Source organism: Felis catus, chromosome C1 (assembly GCF_018350175.1).
Source record: "Felis catus isolate Fca126 chromosome C1, F.catus_Fca126_mat1.0, whole genome shotgun sequence".
Lineage (NCBI taxonomy): Eukaryota > Metazoa > Chordata > Mammalia > Carnivora > Felidae > Felis > Felis catus.
The window spans coordinates 80,278,555-80,301,456 of NC_058375.1; the positions used below are offsets into that span (position 1 = coordinate 80,278,555).

A 22,902-nucleotide genomic window follows, 5' to 3' on the forward strand; every position below is an offset into this window, starting at 1 on the left:
CAGACAATGTAGGAAAAAGAGGAGAGGACTTAGGAATTGGCCTTGAGGAACCCCAACATTTAGTGGTCCAGCAGAAAAGAAAATGCTGGAAAAGAAACTGAGGAAGCAGCCTAAGAAGTGAGAAGAAACGTTAAGACTGGTTTCATTGTTACTTTCTCAAGAAGGAGGAAGTGGTCATTTGAGTTGCATGTAGCAGAGAAGATAAATTGGGTAAGGATGGAAAAGTGTCCATTGGTCTTGCTTGCAACATGGCGATCGTTGTTGGGGGCTGATGACCAGTTGGAATATCTGTTAGACAAAGGATCAGGGTAAATAATTCCCAGAAAATAAAATACGTATGGAAAATAAATGAGCAAATGTCCAGCATTTTTGCCAATCAAAGAAATGGAAGCTGTAACGATCTTGATGTTAATTTTTACTTACAAAATTTGCAGAGCCTTTAAAAAATGAGCACACCCAGTACTGGCCTCAGGGATATAAAACGGGGGCACTCAAAAATAATTGGCGGAAATAGTAATTGGCAGCTTAATATCAATTGCCGTGACTGAGGTAACAGAATATTTAGAAGTAAACACATATTTGCACTTGAACCATCTAGAGTCTGAATTCCAAGATTTGGTTACAATGTATACCCTCTAATCTTGTTTAGAGAACTTTCTCTGATAGTTTAAAACTCAACTTCATTTCACATCACATCTTAAATGTTTTGATGAACTCTTAACAGTATTTCCCATGTGTTACATTTTCCCCTTTGTTTGGGAAGACAGTAAAAACAGGTTTTTTGATATTGTTTCTGTTTTGGGGCAACATTTTTTGAGTTAAAATAATTTTTGTACTTCTTTACAAGACTAAGTGTAAATCTAGTTGAGCTTACTAATTTTTGCATGTTGTGATTACACAAAATATTTCTTTCTGTGCTTCAGATGGCAAGGTTATTTTATCATAAACCCCAGTTTGCCATTTTGGACGAATGCACAAGTGCTGTGAGTGTGGATGTGGAAGGCTACATTTACAGTCATTGTCGAAAGGTAAGCACTTCAGGTTCTCAGTTCTAGGGTTTGTGTCATTCTTCTCTGTGTACTCTGTGTCCAGTGAAATATCTGTCCAAAGAGAAGATTTCAAGTTATTAAGTAACGAAATTACTATCAAAGAAGGATGTATCCACTTTAATAAAGATTTCAAATGATAATTAGTAGATACGAATAAAAGAAAAAGAATTGTAAATGATTTCTGTATATAATTCTTTAGCCATATCTTAGATTTGAAACAAATAGTATATTTAAACTTACTTCCAACTTTCTTACCAAAGTTTCTTTTGGTAGCCTTTTCTTTAAGTAACTATTGAGTGGTTACTAGCAGTATATCCTAACCATTCGCAGCATTGTGTAAGTAAACGAAGTACAGGAGTCTTTTAACAACTTGTAGCTGTTCTTTGGAGGTTTATAGTACATATAAAAGGTCATATCGCATATTTACAGTGTGAATTCCTACCCATCAGTGTTGGTACTAGCAGCAGCAGCAGCAGCAGCAGCAGCATCTCCCGGGAACTTGTTAGGATGAGGACTCTCTGGCCCTACCAAGTCAGAGTCCACATTTTAACAAAATTCCCAGAAGATTCAAATACACATTAAGGTTTGAGAAGCATTGGCATGATGACAAAGGAATGCATGTGTTACATTCATCTTTGTAGGAAGATTTTCATTACTGATTTTACTTCTGTAATGGTTTGTTTTCTATTCTTGAATCCATTTCAGTCATTTATAATTTCTCTATGTATTTGTTCATATAAACTTTCAGATTTATAGGTATTGGAGGTATTTATAGGTATAGTCCATTTGATCAATGATTTAGAGGCTGGTAGTTTTGACCATGCGACTTCCCCTTACATCTAGTTGTAGGCTGTGAGTCCCCACATAAGATGTGATTCTCCTATAAAGCATAGATTCCATTTAAAAGAAAAAAAATTCTCATGGGACTCCCAGTTGATAATTTAACTTATACTACTATAACAGCAATTGAATATATATAAGTATGAAATCAAATATGAGCCCCTTGAACTTAGAGCTGAATTACAGCCACAAAACTAGTAAATTCACAAATTAAGTACAGACAAAACAGAGTTTCAATTTGGTAACATTAAAGAGACCTGTAAATACTGTTTTGCTGAAACCAAACCACTGGTTTAGGATTTAATTATGGAAAGATACAGTCTGAGGTCCAGATCTTATATTTTGAATTTTGTTTATGTATCTTCAGCAATTCTAACAAAAAGAATGCTTTCATTAAGTTGAGATCTGATCCAATTATTGTGGAATCATAAGAATAAATAATTTTTGAAGTGAGCTCTCAAAGATTAAATAAATGTTGTACCACTGAAATGTATTTTATTAGTAACTTATTTTGTCATGCAGTTTCTGACCAATTTGAGAACCTTTCCACGTGACATCCAAAGTCACGGCACATTAAAAGTTTTAAGTGCTGTCACGTTAAGTAATCACTTGGTACCAGCAGAAGTATAAATCCAGACTTGGGCACTTAAATCTCATGTCGAAATGATCCGGAATGTACTTAGGCTAATTTTTAAAAAATTATCAAAATGAAAATAAAATTAGAACTCATGATGGAATTTTCTGGATATTCTGGCATTTATCTCTGTCAGCCTTGAGAGATCCATTTTAGGAAGCCATGATCTAGAGCAGAGCTTCTCAGTCACCACTCTTCTGACATTTTGGGCTGGATAATCCTTAGTTGTGGTGGGCTCTCCTTTGCGTTACAGGATATTTGGCAGCATCTCTGACCTCCATTCATTAGATGCCAGTAGCTCTCTCAGTTGTGACAATCAAGAATGTCTCCACGACATTGCCAAGTGTCCTCTAAGGGATAAAAATCCTCCCATCCCCAGTTGAGAACTACTGATCCAAAGCATCTGTAGTTATATTGATTAGTGTTTTGTTCTTAATCTTTATTACAGTCTAAATCTTTATATACAGTTTAAAAACCAATAAGCTTTTTGGGGCGCCTGGGTGGCTCAGTTGGTTAAGCATCTGACTCTTGATTTTAGCTCAGGTCATGATCCCAGGGTCGTGGGATTGAGCCTCCCCCCGCCCCGCTCCCATGTTGGTCTCCGAGCTGGATGTGGAGCCTGCTTAAGATATTCTCTCTCTCTTTCTCTCGTTCTCTCCCTCTCTCCCTCCCTCCCTCCCTCCCTCCCTCCCTCTCTCCCTCTCTCCCTCCCCTTCTACCTCTCCCCCACTCATGCTCATGCTTGCTCTGCTCTCTTGCTCCCTCTCTCTCAAAAAAAATTAAAAACAAAATAAAAAAATGAAAACCAATAAGCTTTTAAAACCACAAGATTTTTCATTATTTTGCAGCAAGCTCAACTGGGTAGCCAAACCTTGCCTGAACTAACAAAAGATATTTAAACTCTTAGACGTCTCAATGTCAGTGTTCTTACATGCTGCCACAGAAACATTCGTGTGTTTAGTTACAGAATTCTTTCCCAGAACCCTCCGGTGATGATACTACTTTTCCAAAATCTGAATTCCAAGACCTATTCCAAAACAGGGGTTCCAATAAAGGATTATGATCCTGTATTTGAAAAACAGATGTACTGTAGACAACACTATATTATATAGATTTAATTTTCCTGATTTTGACCTTTTGCTATTTTTACTGTTCTTGTACTCTTTTCATACATTTTTCGCAGTAAAATAGGAAATGTGTTGGGATGTATATTTTCTGCTCTATACAAAATAGTATACTTAATGCTAGTGCCTGTTAGTTGTTTTTTTATTTTTAAAGACTTTATTGATACTTGTTTGTTTTTGTTATGTGGTCAATGGTCAGTACTTTGCATTACCTTGAACATCGGCGTCCATTGTAATTTTTTCTCTTTCACATTGATTTTTAACTATAGCTTCTGAAGACAGTCATTTTAATAGCTTAAAAATATAGACTAGTTTAATTTGTGATTCTGTGTTATTGATGTAAACCTAAATCATTTTCTTTCTATTAGGTCGGCATCACCCTCTTTACTGTGTCACATAGAAAGTCTCTTTGGAAACACCATGAGGTTTGTATTTCTTAACATTGAATGGTATAGGGGAATTTTATCTTATTTAAATATGTGCATTCAGGTGGTTATATGCTTTTAGATTTCTTGGTGTATGTTCCCTTTTAAATACATACCTTGAAGTACAAAAGGTGATTTTATTTCAGGTATATAAAATAAAATCGGTTTTTCTTAAATATTATTGTAGTTGTCAGTTTTGAAAGTTCTAATACATATAAACAAGCCTCCGTTGTATTTGAGAGATACTAGAAAACCACTTGTGGTTCTCTGTTTTTATAAATGACTGTTGTATAATAACTGACTAAAATTTACACAACCTTATCACAGCTATTGCTAAGTAAAGTTTTTCTCACCACCCAGTATTGGCAGGAGGGGAAAGAGTCTCGAGGATTAGATGGCAGAAGGTTTAGGGACATTTTTAGTGAGATCATGGCTCTAAAGGGGAAACTGAATAATGTCGGCTATGTTTACCATTGCACTGTAACAAAATAGAATCATTAAGTAGTCGCTATAATTTACACAGAGATTGCGTGAGGTTTGCACTGGTACAGTACCCTATTTATTCTGGTGCTTAAGCAGAGCCATTCTCGGTGTGGCAGTTCTTTTCAGCTCTTGATGTAAGGTGATCACACCCCCAAACTAAACCCTGTTGATTCATTTTCCCTCCCTCCCTACTTTCTTTTTCTCTTTCTTCCTTCTTTTTCTTCCTAAATGATACATTTTAGGTAGAAGAACGGGTTTGAGAAAAATTAGAACAATGGTATAGGGTATCTTGTGCCTTAAAATACATACCTCATGGAGCAGCGTTTTCACCAAGTACTGGGCTACATAAGTGTCCTTGAGGGATACAGAGTACTGTCTTTACCCCCAAGAACCTTATGGTTTATGTGATCGTGTACAAATGATCAAATGAAGAGCATGGGATTTAAAGTCAGAAAACCTGGGTTTAAGCACCACTGTTTCTGGCATCAGTTGCTTCCTTCATTAATAAAGTTTCTTATCCTTGCCTTCCTGTCTCCTAGATTACCATGAGCATCAGAGAGATAGCCTCTATGAAAGTGTTTTGTGAAAAATAATGGAATTCTGTATAGCTGCTTGACTTTTAAAGATTCTTTTTATGATCTTATGACATAATTTGACCATTTTTTCATGAATGAAGTGAGAAAGTGAATAACAAAGCAGTTTAAAAAATGTCCAGGCCTTTGTGTTTTCTCAGGGGTTCATAAACATTACAGCCAGAGGGCTGTGAGAGGACTTGGGCTTGATTTCCCCTCTTTTTCTGGTGGTGCACACAAGCAAAACATCAAGAAGTGATTATGTGAAGGAGGGGTGACGCGTTACGATGTCAGAGGCCACAATAGCTAAGAAATAACAACATAGAAGACGGAAAAACAAGTCCTTTCTGTAAATAAAAAGCCACTAAATAAAACAGAAGCCTTTGTAACTGCCGTCCTAAGTGTCTTCAGTGGATAGGGTATATAGGAACTCTGTATAGCTCTTCTCCTCCTCTGCTAAGACCAAGAACTAACAAAAGCCTTAAGTTAGAGATCCCACACTGATCCAGGAAACCAGATAAAGGAAGTGTTCAAGACTGCCCTGTTGATCAGTGTGTTTTTACACAACCAAGATCAGATCCTTGTTTTTGTGGAGTTACAGAAGCATTCTGATTTGTAGGAGGCTTATACATTTGGTTCCTTCAAGCTAATAAGGAATTCTGGTATTTTAGTTCTCATAAAGGAAAGTACTATATCCACTCTAAGCAGAATTATATTGTTGCTATTTTTAAAAAAGATAAGACATCTTCATTGAGTCTTATTACCTTTCTGTGTATAAAACTTTTGACGGTTTTAGTAAAGCTTAAAGTAATTCCCAATCGTACTCTTGCATAATAACCTCTACATAAATTGCTGACAAAAAGGAAATTCTCTTAGTCATTGATTTTTCTCCCCTGCTTCTTTCCTACAGTACTACCTGCATATGGATGGGAGAGGCAATTATGAATTCAAACAGATAACAGAAGATACAGTTGAGTTTGGCTCTTAGAATCCAGAGAGCTGTACTGCTTCAATGAATTCATTACAGAACACACTTAGAAATATACAGTACATTGTAAAATAAAGTTGAGCTTGTTTGTTTTTAAACAAAGCAACAAATTAGCTATGAAATGATTGAGAACAAGTTGTTACAATTAATATTATATAGGAGATTGCTAATTGTGTATATGTTGGTTTAATTATTAATATGTACTAAGAATGTCCTTATTCTTGTGGTTAAAAACCTGCCTAAATTAAATTGGGCTTAAATCAGTGTAACCTGATTCATCCTGGGATGTAAACCATTTGAAGTCAGCTAATTTGACTTTGATGGCTCTATCTTTTCCTTCAGTGAAGAACCCTATTAAAAACTGGGGTCATCATTTATCCTGTTCTAACAAGATAGTTTTGAGTTTCATTTTCTTGTGCTCCATGATAGTGGGAAACAAATCAGTGTATTATCAAAATGTACAACATCAATGCATAATAGCATTTATTACACGGTGGCAGATTTCTTTAGCTGCCACCACTACACTCATTCCTTGTATATGTCTTGGGGTACATTTGACTCCAGGAAAGCCATTTGAATTTTCTTTGGCTAAATCATAAATGTGCCCCTCTCGATCTGCAGTATTGAGTTGTTTTGAGGGTTCTTTGTGGTGATATAACAAAAATTTATGTGCAGTCTTGCTTACAAGGGGTGGTTACTATGTTTCACACCTGATCTTCCCAATGTTTGGGATATTAAAACACAAAGTCCTTATGTATCAAGCTCAAGGTCTTTAAGAGTGTTAGATTTTTAAAAAGAATCGGATGGATTTGTGTATGGTAGAAACCCATTCATTAGAAGTATGGTGGTTACACGGCATTAAACTCCGGATGAGCCATAGGAATGCACTACAGGAAGTAATGCACTGAGTATGCAATGTTATCACTGTCTTTGACCGTGATTTTATGTTGGAGAAATATGTTATAAATGATTATGCACATGGGTGAATTATGTTTCTTAGGCACTGGTTTATCTCTGTGAATCTTGAATAGCTTTTTTATATTTGGGTTATTATGTTGAACTATCCTAAGAGAAATTGATTTCAGCTCACCAAACCACATTAATGACTTGTATTATTTGCACAGGGAAAACTGAAACTGAATATTATCAATAAGCTAGATATGAAATCAGTTTTATCAAATTAGGGTTTAGAAAGGGGCATTTTATATTCTTGTTTCTGTATAACTGATTTTGGTTTTTTGCAGAATTAACTATGAGAATCACCGGCTACCAAAGTAAAACTTGATGTACTGATTCCATAATACATAACTTTCAGTTTTTACCACTCTCTTTGGCAAACTTGTATACTTACTTATTTTCTGTTCAGATTAAAAAGAATCAGATATCCTGTACAACCTTTGCTTGTTCTTTTTATTCTGCTATCTAAAAACTGGGTAGTTCATACATAGTTCATATAATCTTGACTTGAAAAACACAAAAATAAATTGTCATTCAGAAATCTCTTTTAGCACCCAATGTCTCTTTTAAAAAAGTTTTGTTAAATTTGATTTTAACAGAATGAATTTCTCTTTTAGAAAAACCACCATAACACCTTCAGTGTATCTCACGGCACCTGGCTGGCTCAGTTAGTAGAGCATGTGACTCTTGATCCTCGGGGTCATGAGTTTGAACCCCACGTTGGATGTAGAGATTACTTAAAAAAAAAAAAAGTTAAACTACAAACTTCAGTGTACCTCACAAATGCTGCCAAATAACCAGGAGACCTTAAAAGATATCAGTCCTGGGAAAGATTTTAAGTTACGGAGGAAATTTTAGATTTTCAGATTTCAAGATTACCCTAAACCTACTAATAGCTGCCTCCTAATCCCTTCTGTAATGGATGTTTACCATCAAAAAACCATTTTGGGTTTTTTTAAAAATTTTGTCTTCCTTTTAAAATTTAACAAACATTAAAGCGCCTCACCATTTGAGGCATAGAGGAATATCCTTCTCCTGGAGAATCACCATTACATTAATGTAATGATGGTTCTGAGAAGATCTACAATAAAGAAACCAAACATTCCTAAAACATGATTGAACAGGGAACATCTTTTTCATCATAGTTCCTCGTGACATCGACTATAGGCTGCACTGGGAAATAGCAGTTTAATCTGAAAAATAAGCCAAAGGATAAGTTTTATCCAGGAGCAACATACTATTGCGTACCAAGCGTATCACTCTGTTCTAACACCAAGCTTCTAGTTTTCATACAACAGAAAATAGGGATGTAAACAACTAAGGTTGTTTGCTATGCATTAATGGAATAAACATGTATCTAGGGTTTGCCTCTGCAGGGCAGGAAAAACGTTACCTTCCCATTCTTTGGGTTTTTGGCTGGGCCTGAGAATTAAGTTGACACAGACGGACGAACAGGAAAGAAACAGATTTATTTAATACAAGTTTTCGGTGGCACAGAAGCCCTCATAAGGAGATGACCCAAAGAGGTGGCATAACCTAAAGGCTTTGATACTGGGTTGAACAAAGAGAGGCAGCTGTGGAAAAGCAGATAAGGTATGTGAGGAAGCCAAGAAAAAAGGTTTTGTATAGAATTCTCTCAGTCTCAACATCCTGCCCTTGAATGGATGGTACTTTCCTTCTGGTTGAGGGAGGACATCTTCAGAATGGGAAGGACAAGTATTAGCTTGTTTTCAGAAAGAAAAAGGGCAGAGTCAAAGTGCCCTTCTTGTACCTGTTTTTTTCTGTGTCTTTAGATCGCAACTGTCATTATGCCGAAGTAAGCATATCTTGGAGCGGCATATTTTGCCACTCTTCACCTTTTTCCTCCTCTCCTAATGATTAGCATTTGACTTAAAACTGTAGTGATACTATAGGTTGTATCATTTCCTTATGTAATTTTCACACTTTTAAAATCGGTGTTTAAAAGTGTAGTTTGCCTAAGGGCGGAGTGAATTGTCTTCTGTCAGATGGACTTGAGCATTGTTAGTTGTAGGAAACTTTACATTTTTACCTACACCAGTCATTTTTCCTTTGCAAGTCATTGAAATGTTCTGACCTATAAACATATGCATGTCACTTGGAAAAAATCTACCAAAAATTACTGAAAAACAGTCCCCTCCTCATCCCTAGAGGCAACCATTTTTAATTGTTTTGTGGTAATTCTTATTTTTAAAACAATATGCTCTACAGCTATTTCTAGATTTATCAATTTTAAAACCCTTCCTATTGCCCATTTGTCACTGGCTCTGAACTCAGGACTGACCTCCTGAACTCAAACTCCTAGAAGCTTCTGCCTCAGTCATACTTTTTGAAAACTAACTTAAATGCTGGAACAGAAAAAAGAAAAATCTGAAGAAGACACCTGAGCAGATGAATCAAAAAATGCTTCAGCCTCATTATAATGGTAAAATCCCCTGATGTTCATCCCAAGCCCTACTAACAGGAGCCTGTCTTCTCTTGTTCAGGGAGTCACTGCTTTGGAAATTACACCCTGTGATCTCATTGTGCACCTGAGGACCTTGTGAGGCAACTCCCATCTGGTGCAGTCTGTCTATAGGTCACCAAGAAGCGGACCAACTTTGGTCCCATAACAGATTTGGTGACCCAGATGACACTCTCGTCCTTCTGAGGTTCTATATTTCAGTTCCCTGGTTTCCCACGGGCAGAGCAGTGGGTAACAGCGGCTGCCCAGGCTATTGGGGCCAAGCGAGGATTCCTTGGGGGGACTCTCCCTTGTTGGTGCCTGTGTTACCCTACAGCATAGAGACGAGGCTGGACCCAAAAGTCAAAGCCACCTGCAAGGTTTTAACAGGTGTTACAGGTCTAGCTGAAGGGAGGTACCTTATAAAGAGGGAGGCTACGCTTACATAAAGTTCCCGCTCCAATCCAATCCGCTAATAAGAGAAAAAAAAGCCACCTCATCCTGATTGGTTGGAAGGGCCGTGTCCCTACTGGTCGATATTGGCAGGCAATTCAGGTTGGCACTTTTGGGAGCGAGAGTCTTCTGTGTTAAGCCAGACTTGTATATGGGGACACGTCGTGGTCACAGTCTCCTTCTGCTCTGTAACAGAAGCAGTTTAACAATAACAGCCCCAGGTGCATAAGGTTTTTCACTTGGAGCCTGTTCCATAGTCCCTAACTGTCTCAACCTGTGTTGCTGGAGCAGCCTCACTGCCCCATTGGGAGACCCAGCAGCTACACTGAGCCTTCTGTTCAGAAGATCCTTCCACGGAGGTAAGTGGTGCTGATCCCACAGCACAGCTAGAAGAGTTACTCTTCGAGTTGTCTCACAAAATGTGGGTAATCGGCAAAAAAAAAAAAAAAAAAAAAAAAAAAAATCTCGTTAGTCAAGCCTACTTTGTTCAAGTCAAGCTGGGGGATTGAATGCTCCTTTAAATCCAGCCTAATCATCCCTGGGTTGAAGGATTGCAGCAGCCGGCTGTTTAGAGACTCGGAAGCACCGGCCCAGCAAAGCGGGAACAATCTATTGAGGGCTCATTTAGGGCCTGGATACCTGGTTGGTCTATTTGTCTCAGATACCTGACATTGTTGTGTTGTTTAAAAACCCATCAGCCTTCCCAGAAAGGCTGTGAGATTGTGTAAAAATGCATACAAATTGGGACCCTGAGGCCCAAGGTAGTCAAGTGGTCCTTAATACCCGTTTCTTCCTTTTTTTTAATATATTTTTTAAATAAAAATTTTTTTTTTTTAATTCATGTTTATTTTTGAGAGAGAGACACACAGAGAGTGTGAGTGGAGGAGGGGTTAGAGAGAGAGACAGAATCTGAAGGAGGCTCTAGGCTCTGAGGTGTCAGCACAGAGTCCGACGCGGGGCTTGAACCCACAAACTGTGAGATCATGACCTGGGCTGAAGTCAGACACTTAACCGACTGAGCCACCCAGGCACCCCTAAATGTTTATTTTTGAGAGAGAGACAGAGTGCGGCGAGCAGGGGAGGGACAAAGAGAGGGAGACAGAATCCTAAGCAGGCTTCAGGCTCCAAGCTGTCAGTCCAGAGCCCGTCTTGTGGCTTGAACTCAAGGACCACGAGACCGTGACCTGAGCTGAAGTTGGCCGCTTAACCGACCGAACCACCCAGGCGCCCCTTAATACCTATTGCATATCTCAAAGTGCTCCAGATATCTGCAGAAAACTTCAAAAATTGGCCATAGGTCCCAACACTAACTCCACTCAGTGGACAGAGACAGCTTTTAGGGTATTCAATAACTGATATGTGACAGAGGGTGAAGAAGAAGACAAGAAAATGAAGACAGACTGCCGTTGCGACAGTGGCTCCAGTCTGCATGAGGTAACTCAGGGGAAGAAAGGAAGGCCCCATGGGTGAGTGTCCCTAGTCCCAATCGTGGGACCAAGATACCAAAGACAAGATAGGGTTACAGTCAGTGTGCGTATTGTAAGCACGAGGAGTGCTGGGAATGGGATTGCCCATCCTGCCCCGGGGAAGGAGAGGGGATGGGCAAAACCAAATCATTCCAGGTGCCCCTCATAGAAAATCAGATCCTCATCTCCCACGAGGAGCACCTGTGGCCCTAGTAGACGAGCCAGTTGGCTTTTTCCTTGATACTGGGGCTGCCTCGTCTCTGCGGATCACCCAGGACGATAGCCTTTCCAGTCAAAATATAAAAAGAGTCTCGGGAAAAAGAGACCAAAAGATTTCTGGAGCTTTTGACCTATGAAACAGGGCCCAAATTACTAAAGCACCCCTGTTCAAACCTGGTCCGCAGCTTCCATAGACTTACTTGCCATCAAGGTTAAGTACAAATCTTAATAAGGTTTTTGTGTCTAAGTGTGCTATGTTTGACCTCCGGATGGTTGTAAAAAGTAATTTGTAAAAGAACTCCATTTGATTTAAAGGCAAGTGCTTATAAGAATTGGGCATTGTTGGGGTGCCTGGGTGGCTCAGTCGTTTAAGTGACCTGCTCTCTATTTTGGTTCAGGTCATGATCTCACGGTTTGTGAGATCGAGCCTTGTGTTGGGCTCTGTGGTGGCAGCAAGGAGCCTGCTTGGGATTCTCTCCCTCTCGCCTGATTGTTCTTCTCTCTCAAAAATAAACAAATAAACTTAAAAAAATTGGGCACTCTAGAACTCCAAAATATAAACTAATGCAAATGCTTTTCAAGTTCACATGATCTGTGATAATCTCTTGTAAATTAAAATCCAAGTTTGTTGAGCATCAGCATATCTTTTGGAGTTATCAACATCAAACTTATTACAGTAATCAACTTTTATTCTACCTGAATTTATGGTGCATCTGTAGCACCTTGTCAATAAAAATGGCTTCAGGTGATGGTTGATTTTTGTCTGCGAAATCGTTAAGAACAAGTAGGTTGAATAGATAAAAAGGCCTGTAGGTAAACTTGTGAGTGGCTTCCAAAATCTGTGGTAACCTAAAACTTTAAATCTTTGCTGGATTAGATGATAAACTGGGTTGAACTCACTGGATATATAAGTTGGATAAAATATGGAAACGTTGATCACTAAAAATAAGCTTATTCACTTTTGTCCTATTACAGAGAAACTAACAATAACTTGGGTCTGTTAGTAATCATATTTTATGCTTTATGAAAAATGGTATTGTGAAAAGTAATGTTTTTAGGAATGATGAAATATATCCAGAAATTTGCTGACCTAAATGGTTCTGGTGTAACAGCTCACAATTGCTTTACTACTTAGTTTTTACTAGAAATTAGAGTCTCTAAGCATTTAGAATTCTAATAATTGTAACTAAGACTACTGGAAATAATATGGGAAATAACTCTGTATGCAAGGAAAGTAAGATATGTGTTTTTGGTAAGAAAGGTATGAGGAATGGAAATACATTTTTGTTGAGGAGAAAGAAAGTAACTTGTCCTAAAATGAGACTGGTTGTATAGGAGAGGGAAAATTCAGAATAAAATCTGAAGTTAAAAAGAAAATTGTAGAAAGCCTGCGAAAAAGAAATCTCTGGAAAGGAGTTTTATGTGTGATCAGGACTGAGATGGGAATGAATGAGTTTTATTTATTTATTTATTTATTTATTTATTTATTTATTTATAACTCTACCATTTAATCACTTATTTATTCAGTCACTACCATTGAAGACTCTGTGGGCCGGTTACTGGGCATTCCTGGATTTATTCAATATTTATTCATTCAATATACATTATTTTAGTGCTTACCACATGCTCTTTACTATTCCAGACTCCTTACTGTATTCTCTCCCTAGGACTATAATCCTGGGAGGTTCTGAAGATGGTCAGTCATGGGAAACTGCATGGCCATGGAGCCCAAATTGAACTTTTTAAAAAATATAATTTATTGTCAAATTAGTTTCCATACAACACCCGCTGCTCATCCCAACTGCCCTCCTCAATGCCCATCACCCACTTTCCCCTCTCCCCCACCCCCACCAACCCTCAGTTTGTTCTCAGCATCCAAGAGTCTCTTATGGTTTGCCTCCCTCCCTCTCTGTAACTTTTTTCCCCCTTCTCTTCCCCCACGGTCTTCTGTTAAGTTTCTCAAGATCTACATACGAGTGAAAATATAGGGTATCTGTCTTTCTCTGACTGACTTATTTCACTTAGCATAACACCCTCCAGTTCTATCCACATTGCTGCAAATGGCCAGATTTCATTCTTTCTCATTGCCAAGTAGTATTCCATTGTGTATATAAATCATATCTTTTTTATCCATTAGTCAGTTGATGGACGTTTAGGCTCTTTCCATAATTTGGCTATTGTTGAGAGTGCTGCTATAAACATTGGGGTACACGTACCCCTATGCATCAGCACTCCTGTATCCCTTGGGTAAATTCCTAGCAGTGCTATCTCTGGGTCATAGGGTAGTTCCATTTTTAATTTTTTGAGGAACCTCCACACTGTTTTCCAGAGTGGCTGCACTAGTTTGCATTCCCACCAACAGTGCAAGAGGGTTCCCGTTTCTCCACATCCTCACCAGCATCTATAGTTTCCTGATTTGTTCATTTTAGCCACTCGGACTGGCGTGAGGTGGTATCTGAGTGTGGTTTTGATTTGTATTTCCCTGATGATGAGTGACGTTCAGCATCTTTTCATGTGTCTGTTAGCCATCTGGATGTCTTCTTTGGAAAAGTATCTATTCATGTCTTCTGCCCATTTCTTCACTGGATTATTTGTTTTTCAGATGTGGAGTTTGGTGAGCTCTTTATAGATTTTGGATACTAACCCTTTGTCCGATATGTCATTTGCAAATATCTTTTCCCATGAAATGAGTGAGTTTTAAAAATACACTGGTATAGGGGCACCTGGCCTAGCTCAGTCAGAGGAGCGTGTGACTCTTGATCTTGGCTTGGGGTCATGGGTTTGAGCCCCACATTGGGTGTAGAGATAACTAAAAAAATAGAATAAACTTAAAAATATATACTGGCATAGGTTGGAATTTGATTTACTCCTGATAAAAAATTGTAAACAAAGTTTTTTCTTGGGGCGCCTGGGTGGCTCAGTTGGTTGAGCATCCGACTCTTGATTTCAGCTCAGGTCATGATCATGGGATTGAGGCCTGCTTTGGACTCTGCACTGAGCGTGGAACTTGCTTAAGATTCTCTCTTTCCCTTTGCCCCTCTCCCTTCTCGTGTTCTCTCTCTCTCTCAAATCAATCAATCAATAAATAAGTAAAGATTTTTCTTTATCTACCCAGGAAAAACAGTTTCTATGCTTTGTTTTTTATCAGGTCTTTGATTATTTAAGAAAACAGAATCTTCTTAATAACCTCCTGTTGAATCTCTTATTACCAACTTGGGCAAAAGTTTCATAATGATCTGTGATCCCACTTAGACATGGGCTTTAAAACCTTCCAATATTTTTTTTTTACAAACTTCCCCAAATTCAAAATCTAAATGAAGTCTTTGACTAATTAGGCTTGTTTATTTGGTTTGGGAAGCATTATCAACTAAGCGATGATAAACCTTCTTAGGTTATCTTGTATGGGTAAATGCTATGGCTGTTCTAGAAATTAAATGAAATCCCTCAAGTTCTAGTAGGTCCTGGTATAATGTCATCACTTGTAATTCTGATTATTGAGGTGTTGTATATCACAAAAATACTATAGCCAGCAAGGGATATATAAGGTATTTGAAAGGAAAGGCCCAAATTTTGAAGGAAGCTGTAAAATACTTGGGGTTTATGATGTCTGAGGGGCAGTGAGGTCTTCCTCAAGAAAGGAAAATAGTATTATGTCAGCTGGCCCACCAAGGACCCACAGTTGTGTGGGTTTTTGGGAATGGCTGGTTTTGCCGCATCTGGATTCCTAATTTTGCCAATTGCAAAACCCCTTTAGGATAATCTTAAAAAAAATTTTTTTTTAATGTTTATTTTTGACAGAGAGAGAGAGAGACAGAGCATGAGCAGGGGAGGGGCAGAGAGAGAGGGAGACACAGAATCCAAAGCAGGCTCCAGGCTCTGAGCTGTCAGCACAGAGCCTGATGTGGGGCTTGAACCCACAGACCGCGGGATCATGACCTGAGCCAAAGTTGGACACTCAACCGACTGAGCCACCCAGACGCCCCCCTTTAGGATAATCTTTTTTTTTTTTTTATTTTTTTTTCAACGTTTTTTTAAATTTATTTTTGGGACAGAGAGAGACAGAGCATGAACGGGGGAGGGGCAGAGAGAGAGGGAGACACAGAATCAGAAACAGGCTCCAGGCTCTGAGCCATCAGCCCAGAGCCCGACGCGGGGCTCGAACCCACGGACTGCGAGATCGTGACCTGGCTGAAGTCAGACGCTTAACTGACTACGCCACCCAGGCGCCCCAAGGATAATCTTAAAAAGACTTGAGACAGACCTGTTTGAGTGGGATTCAAGCATGTGATCAGGTTTGCTCTAGTCACAAAGGTCTCAAAAGTGAACTTGTGTTCAATGCAGAAGAAGTATAGGTATTTGTTTCCATTTTAGATGGGGGGGGGGGGGGAAGGGCAGACAGTCCTCACTGTGAAGATAATATATATTTTTTAGTGTTTCTTTATTTATTTTGGGGGGCTGGAGAGAGAGAGTGATCATGAGCAGGGGAGGGGCAGAGAGAGAGAGGGAGGGAGGGAGAGAGATAGAGAGAGAGAGAGAGAGAGAGAGAGAGAGAGAGAGAATCCCAAGCAGGCTCTGTGCTGTCAGCACAGAGTCTGATGTGGGGCTCGATCTCACAAACTGTGGGATCATGACCTGAGCTGAAATCAAGAGTCGGATGCTTAACTGACTGAGCCGCCCAGGTATCCCAAAGATAATATTTAAAAAGATGTAAAGGAAGTGAGGGAGCTGGCCATATGGACATCGGGGGAAGAACATTTTAAACAGAAGGAAGTGGTAAATGTGAAGGTCATGAGGCGGCCATGCCTGGCCAGATAAAGTGTGATAGGCAGCCTCCCTATTCTCACCCCCTGGTGTTCGTGCCTTTGTATGATTGGCTCTCACACTGAGTTAGTGCTGGCCCAGTATGATGAAAGAGCACAACAGAAGTGACCATGTATGACTTCTTTTTAAAAAAAAATTTTTTTTAACATTTATTTACTTTCTTGAGACAGAGAGAGCATCTGAGCTGTCAGCACAGAGCCCGACACGGGGCCCGAACTCACGGACTGTGAGATCATGACCTGAGCTGAAGTCGGACACTTAACCAACTGAGCCACCCAGGCGCCCCGACCGTGTGTGATTTCTGAGGCCAAGTCAGCAAAGGCATTGTGGCTTTGCCTCGATTGCTTGGATCGCTCACCCTGAGGGAAACCAACTGCTGTGATGTTGACACCCAGGCAGCGTGAGGAAAGGTCCCAGGCTATAGCCAGTGCTGATGTGCCAGCGTGTAAGTGGGCCATCACCGAAGCAGGTCTAATCCCAGCTCCAGTCTAGCCTTCAGACAGCCATAGCTCCAGATAATATCTTGAGTGCAGGCCTCTTGAATACCCTGATTGAGAAGTGCTTCTGATCCCTTCCTGAAGTCTTGACCAAAGGAAAACATGACTTTTGATGTTTTCTTTTCATTAAAAAAATTTTGTTTTAAGTTTATTTATTTATTTTGAGAGAGAGAGAGAGTATACAAGTGAGGAAGGGTCAGAGAGAGGGAGAGAAAGAGAGTCCCCAGCAGACTCTGCACCATCAGCACAGAGCCTGATGTGGGGCTTGATCTCACAATCTGTGAGATCATGACCTGAGCCGAAACTGAGAGGCGGACGCTAACCTAAACTGAGCCACCCATGTGCCCTGCTTTTGTTGTTTTTAACTGCCAGACTTGGGGATGCTTTGTTATGCAGCACTGGATTACTAACGCCTGATGAAACATTAAAGAGGCAAAAGTAATAAGACAGTGGGTCAAGGGTTCAGAGAAGCAATGAGGGCCTAGATTATGTGGGACTTTTTGGTCACAGAAAGCACTTTGACTTTCGTGTCTGATGGGAAGTCATTGGGGTGACATGATATGACTTAGGTTTGAATAGGCTCCCTCGGGCCGCTGTGTTGAGGCATGGACTGCACACACAGGGGTAGAGGCAGAGGAGTGGGTGACGAGGTCCTTGCAATAATCGCCTAAGAGGCCGAGAGGACCTGAGGACTGGGGCAGGGTAGTGGTAGTGAGTGTGGTGAGCAGTGGTAAAATTCTGGATGTATTTTGAAGGTAGAATGGATAAGACTTGCTGAAAATAAGTTAAAAGCCTGGACAGAATATAAAAAAGCAACCTCTTAAAAACATTCTAGAGCCAGCATATAGTGAAGAATTACCTAGCCGAGATCACAGAAAGGCCTAGAGCTCAGAAGGATAAGCTAGAGATGCTCTCTCCTGGAAGTAATTGCAGAGTCCAGAGCAGGAAGCTGAGAGCTAGAGTGAGTCTTCGAATTGGGCTCATAAGGGTCAGTCAGCTGCTGCCGAGAATGGGAACCACTGCACGCTCCGAGCAGCTATCCTGGAAAGACAGAACAGGCTAAAAAACCCTGAAAAAGATCCTGGCTAGTTTGTGCCAAGAAACACAGGAAAATTGGTTGCGACTATTATTACCAATATCCCTTTCTAGGATAAGGGCTGCCTCAAGAGGTAAAGTAAAACTTAGCTTATTCAAGATGACTTATGGGAAGGGCGCCTGTGTGACTCAGTGGGTTGAGAGTCCAACTCTTGATTTTGGCTCGGGTCATGATCTCACGGTTCATGAGATCGAGCCCCATGTCAGGCCCTGCGTTGACAGTGTAGAGCCTTCTTGGGATTTTCTCTCTCTGTCTCTCTCTGCCCCTCCTCCACTTTCTCTTTCACTCTCTTTCTTTCTCTCTCTGCTCCTCCCTCAAAATAAATAAATAAACTAAAAAAAAAAAATGATGTATGGGAGGCCCTTTCCTACAAACTCTACTCCTCCTCACTGCCAGACCCAGAGGGTTCTCTGGCTATTAAGCATATAATTAACCTTTGACAAGTGGTGGAGACACTCAACGAGTATGGAAGCTTTTACTGAAATTGGACTTCACCCAATGGACCTGGGGAGAATGTGTACCTCAAAAGTTGGAAAAATGGGTTGTTGCAGGACCAGTTACACCCAACTAGACAGGGCTCCACCTAGTAGTATTAGCCACACATTCTTCCTTAATATTAGAGGGAGGGGTTCAGTTGGGTAGCTCAGTTGGTTAAGCGGCCGACTTCGGCTCAGGTCATGATCTCACGGTTAGTGAGTTCAAGCCCCGCGTCGGTCTCCGTGCTGACAGCTCAGAGCCTGGAGCCTGCTTCACATTCTGTGTCTCCCTCTCTCTCTGCCCCTCCCCTGCTTGCTCTTTCTCTCTCCCTCTCTCTCTCAAACATAAAAATAGACATTTAAAAAAATAAAATAAAATAAAATTAGAGGGAGTCATGGCCTGGATCCACCACTCCAGAGTGAAAAAGGCACCGGCACCAGAAACTCAGGAGGAGGTGCTCCCAAAACAAATGACCACAAGTACAGGTATGAGTCACTTACAGGCCTGTAACTTCTGTTCTTCTGCATCCACGAGGTAAGTGAAGCCCCCACGGATAGAGGTTCTCAGGTTTGAACTCTGAGAGTTTCAATCTGAACGATACTGGCTCTGCTGATGTGGTTTCTTCAGTCTTGTCTCACCCCTTGAGTGGGTGAAATCATTTTCTCTGCGACTGTTCAATAACGAGAGCCACAGATCATAGTTAACACAGTAAATGGATGGTTTTCTGGTTCTCTTTGTCCACTGGGTTCTAGAAACTGGGTGCGATGTTTTAGCCTTACGATCTCAAAATGAATGCTTTTCCTGATGTTAGTTTTTGTCACAGTCGTTCTAGGGATATCTAAAACTATCAACACAGCAGGGCACTCTTGGGAATTAAATTCTCTGGTGAATTTAAGTAAGAGATACTAGACTGGCTGTGGACTCCCTGTTAGTGGGAGGAAGGTCTGTGCAGTAATTAATACTTCATGTAGTACCTGGATTAATACCTCAGCTGTAGTAGAAGTAAATATTAAGAAAATCTTTGATCAGGCAGCTTGCCTACCTACCTTCAACCAAAGAGGAGGACCCTCCAGAATGTGCAGAATGGCACTACCCACCCAGGATCACATGGTTCCTCTCTTCTCTGGGGTCACTAATAATCCTGCTATTCTCATCAGTTTTTGGACCCTGCATACCCAACTCTTGGGTAGTTTGGGGTCAAGCGTATGGAGGCTGCAAAACTGCAGATGGTACTAACACAAGGGTGTGAACAGCTAGAGGTTAAACCCAGTGACACACAAGCATGTCTCAGACTAGCGGGGAAAACAGTTCTGCTCCTCTACTAACCCCTGTGACGTCACACACGTCAGGCAGGAAGTAGCTGCGGGAGATGGCCCTTTGGCCTGTGCCCCTTAAGGATGAGGAGCAGAGTAAAACTAGAGGAGGGGTTTTGTCACCAGCCTGACCTCCTGAACTCAGGAACCTCCTAGAAGCTTCTGCCTGTCCATCTTACCTTTTAGAAACTAACAAACGGCTGGAACAGAAAAAGAAACATTTGAGGGAGACACCTGAGCAGATGAATCAGAAAGTGCCAGAAAGTGTCTCGGCCTCCTTATAATGTTACGTTGACCCTCTGAATCTTCATCCCAAGTGCTTATAAAAGGAGCCTGCTCTGCCTTGTTCAGGGGGTCATGGCTTGGGGAATCAGCATTCCCTGTGGTCTCGTTTCTTGTACAAATAACACGACCTTGTGAGGCAATTCCACATGGAACTGGTGTCTGTAGCTCACGCAGGAGTGGCACCCACTTTGGTCTGCCACATCCTCCACTGAGAGTTAAATCCTTTAAACCATTTAAATTCACTTAAAATGAATTTTAAACACTCTATTGAAGCATAATACATAGGCAGCAAAGTCCATCAATCTTAAGCTCCATGAGTTTTTGGAAAGTGTGCATACTCATTATCACCCTCCAAATCAAGAAACAGAACATTTTTACATCGCAAAGGTCACCCTCCTGTTGCCTTCTAATTCTCAGCCCCTAAGAGCCACTATTCTCAGTTCTGTCACGTAAATTACTTGGTCTGTTTTTGAACTTCATATATAGTAGATACCCTTCTGTGTACGACTTCTGTTCCTCAACCTTGTGAAACTGATCCATTGTAGATGTGGCAAGAGGTCCCTCATTTTTATTGCTGTATAATATTGAATCATATGAATAGACCATACTTTATTCATCTTCCCGTTGGTGGGCATTGGGTTTTCTGTTTGGGGCTATTACAAATAGCCCTAATAAACATTCTTATGCACATCTTTTGGTGCCCATGTGTGTACAATTTTGGAGTGGAATGTGTTCAGCTTTGTTATGTTTTGCAGACTGTTCTCTGAAGTAGTTGTACCATTTTTACACTCCCACCGTTAAGTATATGAGAATTCCAGTTTCCCCAGTCCTTGCCAATATTTGATATTGCTAGTGGGTTTTTTTTTACTTTTTTCTTTTCATTTACGTATTTTTAGCCATCAGCAGCAAATCTTGTGGTTTCATTCTGCATTTCCCTGATCGGTAATGAGGCTGAACTTCCGTTGCGTGTTTATTGCCCATTTGGATAGCCTCTTTTTTGAAGTGGCCATATAAATCTTTGGGCCAGCTTTTATAAATTGTCCTAGTGATATTACAGATTTTTATATATTCTGGGTATAAGTCCCTTATTACATAAATGTTCTAAGATCAGACAACGCAGACTTTAGGACAATGAGCATTTCTCAAAAAATAGACAAACAAAAAACCACATAAATGCTTAAGCACAATTAACCAACTTGACCTAACTGGCCTGTGTAAATGGCAACTGTAGATTTCTTCCAATCCTTGAATATGATAGATTGTCCATTTAAGACTTCTTTAATGTTTGTCAGTAACATTTGGTAGTTTTCTGTGTAGAGGTCTTATATATCTTCCATTAGCTTTGTTGCTAGACATCTGATGTTTGTCGTGGCCTGGTATAAATTGTATCTATTTAATACTCCTAACCGTTGCTACTGAATAGAAATGCAGTTAATTTTTGTATATGGATCTTAGTGACAGATTGTATTTTTCCAAGAATGGTTCCCTGAATATATATCCCATCCCACATACTCTTTACAGTGTGGAGAGGTGAAGTCTGTATTCCCTCCTCTTGAACGTGGAAACGTTTGTAATTTGTTATAAGTTGGGAGATTTGGGCGTTGATCAAGGAGACAGGATCAGGAGAGGCAGTAACATGCAAACCTTATTTGGGTGGCGCTTGAACACAATTGCCTGAGAGGGAAGTTCCTCCCAGTAGCAGGGTCAAAACCCATAAGAACTGACAGAACTAAGAAGAAATTAGTTCCAGAGATGGTGGTGTGAGACCAGCACCCATGAGGGGAACAGGACAAGGGGACCCCCGGTGGGGGGGGGGCGGGGGGAGGGAAAATCAAATGGACTCCTCTGTCTAGGTAATGCCGTTCAGCAGCAACCGCTCTGAAGGGCAGCAGGAGTTTGGGTCTCTTACAGCTGTAGTGTTGTCTCGTCTGTGGTTGGCAGATGTTCAAGGCAGTTTCATGGGCTATGTACAGTAAGTATGCTCTAATTGGCTAAAAATATGGGAGGGTTTTTTGTTGTTGTTTGTTTTGGGTTTTTTGTTTTGTTTTGTTTTGTTTTTTTACTATATTTAAAGCAAATGGATGTGTGAAGATTTGAGTTTGGCACTGGTGGGCTTTGGGCTGATGGTCCTAGACTGCTGTGAAGAAAGAAACAGCAGGCCATTATAGGCTAATTTACAGGGACCATCTTGAGCCCATTTATAGAACACTTCTGCAACGAATAGAATGTAGCAGAAATTCCAGTTAAATCATTTTATGATTTTTAAAGTTTATTTTATTTTTGAGAGAGGCAGTGGGGGGGTGGGCAGGCAAGGAGAATCCCAAGCAGGCTCTGCACTATCAGCACAGAGCCCAATGTGGGGCTTGAACTCAGGAACCGCGAGACCATGATTTGAGCTGAAATCAAGAGTCAGAGGCTCAACCGACTGAGCCACCCAGGTGGCCCCCAGTTAAATCATTTTGAATTCATAATCAGCATTTGCTTTCTGATGAATGTATAATATAGTTCATTGCAGAGCCAAGCAGAGAGCTGTGTTTGTTTCTTACTGTCTTTTCTCTCTAGTGTCCCATAGCCTTCTTTTTTTTTTTTTTAACCTTGCTCTATCTGCCGTAATTATCATAACAGATAATCTTTAATTACTTCCCGCTGTGCCACCATCAATGTTTTATTACTTTCCAGAGGTGTTCTTCCTGGGGTCTTCCGGTTTCTCCTTCCCTCTGGTTCTGGAGACCGGCTGAGCTG

The 22,902-nt window shown here is 40.4% G+C and overlaps 1 protein-coding gene across 6 annotated transcripts in view; it reads left to right on the forward strand.

Moving 5' to 3' along the window:
• Positions 1-7,506, forward strand: part of ABCD3 (ATP binding cassette subfamily D member 3) — a 167,289-nt gene extending 159,783 nt beyond the window's left edge. For all 6 annotated transcript variants that reach the window (XM_045036227.1, XM_045036226.1, XM_045036230.1 and 3 more), the window contains 3 exons: positions 924-1,028; positions 4,016-4,072; positions 6,038-7,506. In XM_045036227.1, the coding sequence (XP_044892162.1) occupies positions 924-1,028; positions 4,016-4,072; positions 6,038-6,115 (240 nt within the window). In that variant the 3' untranslated portion in view covers positions 6,116-7,506. The remainder of the gene's footprint in view (positions 1-923; positions 1,029-4,015; positions 4,073-6,037) is intronic.
• Positions 7,507-22,902: the final 15,396 nt, after the last annotated feature.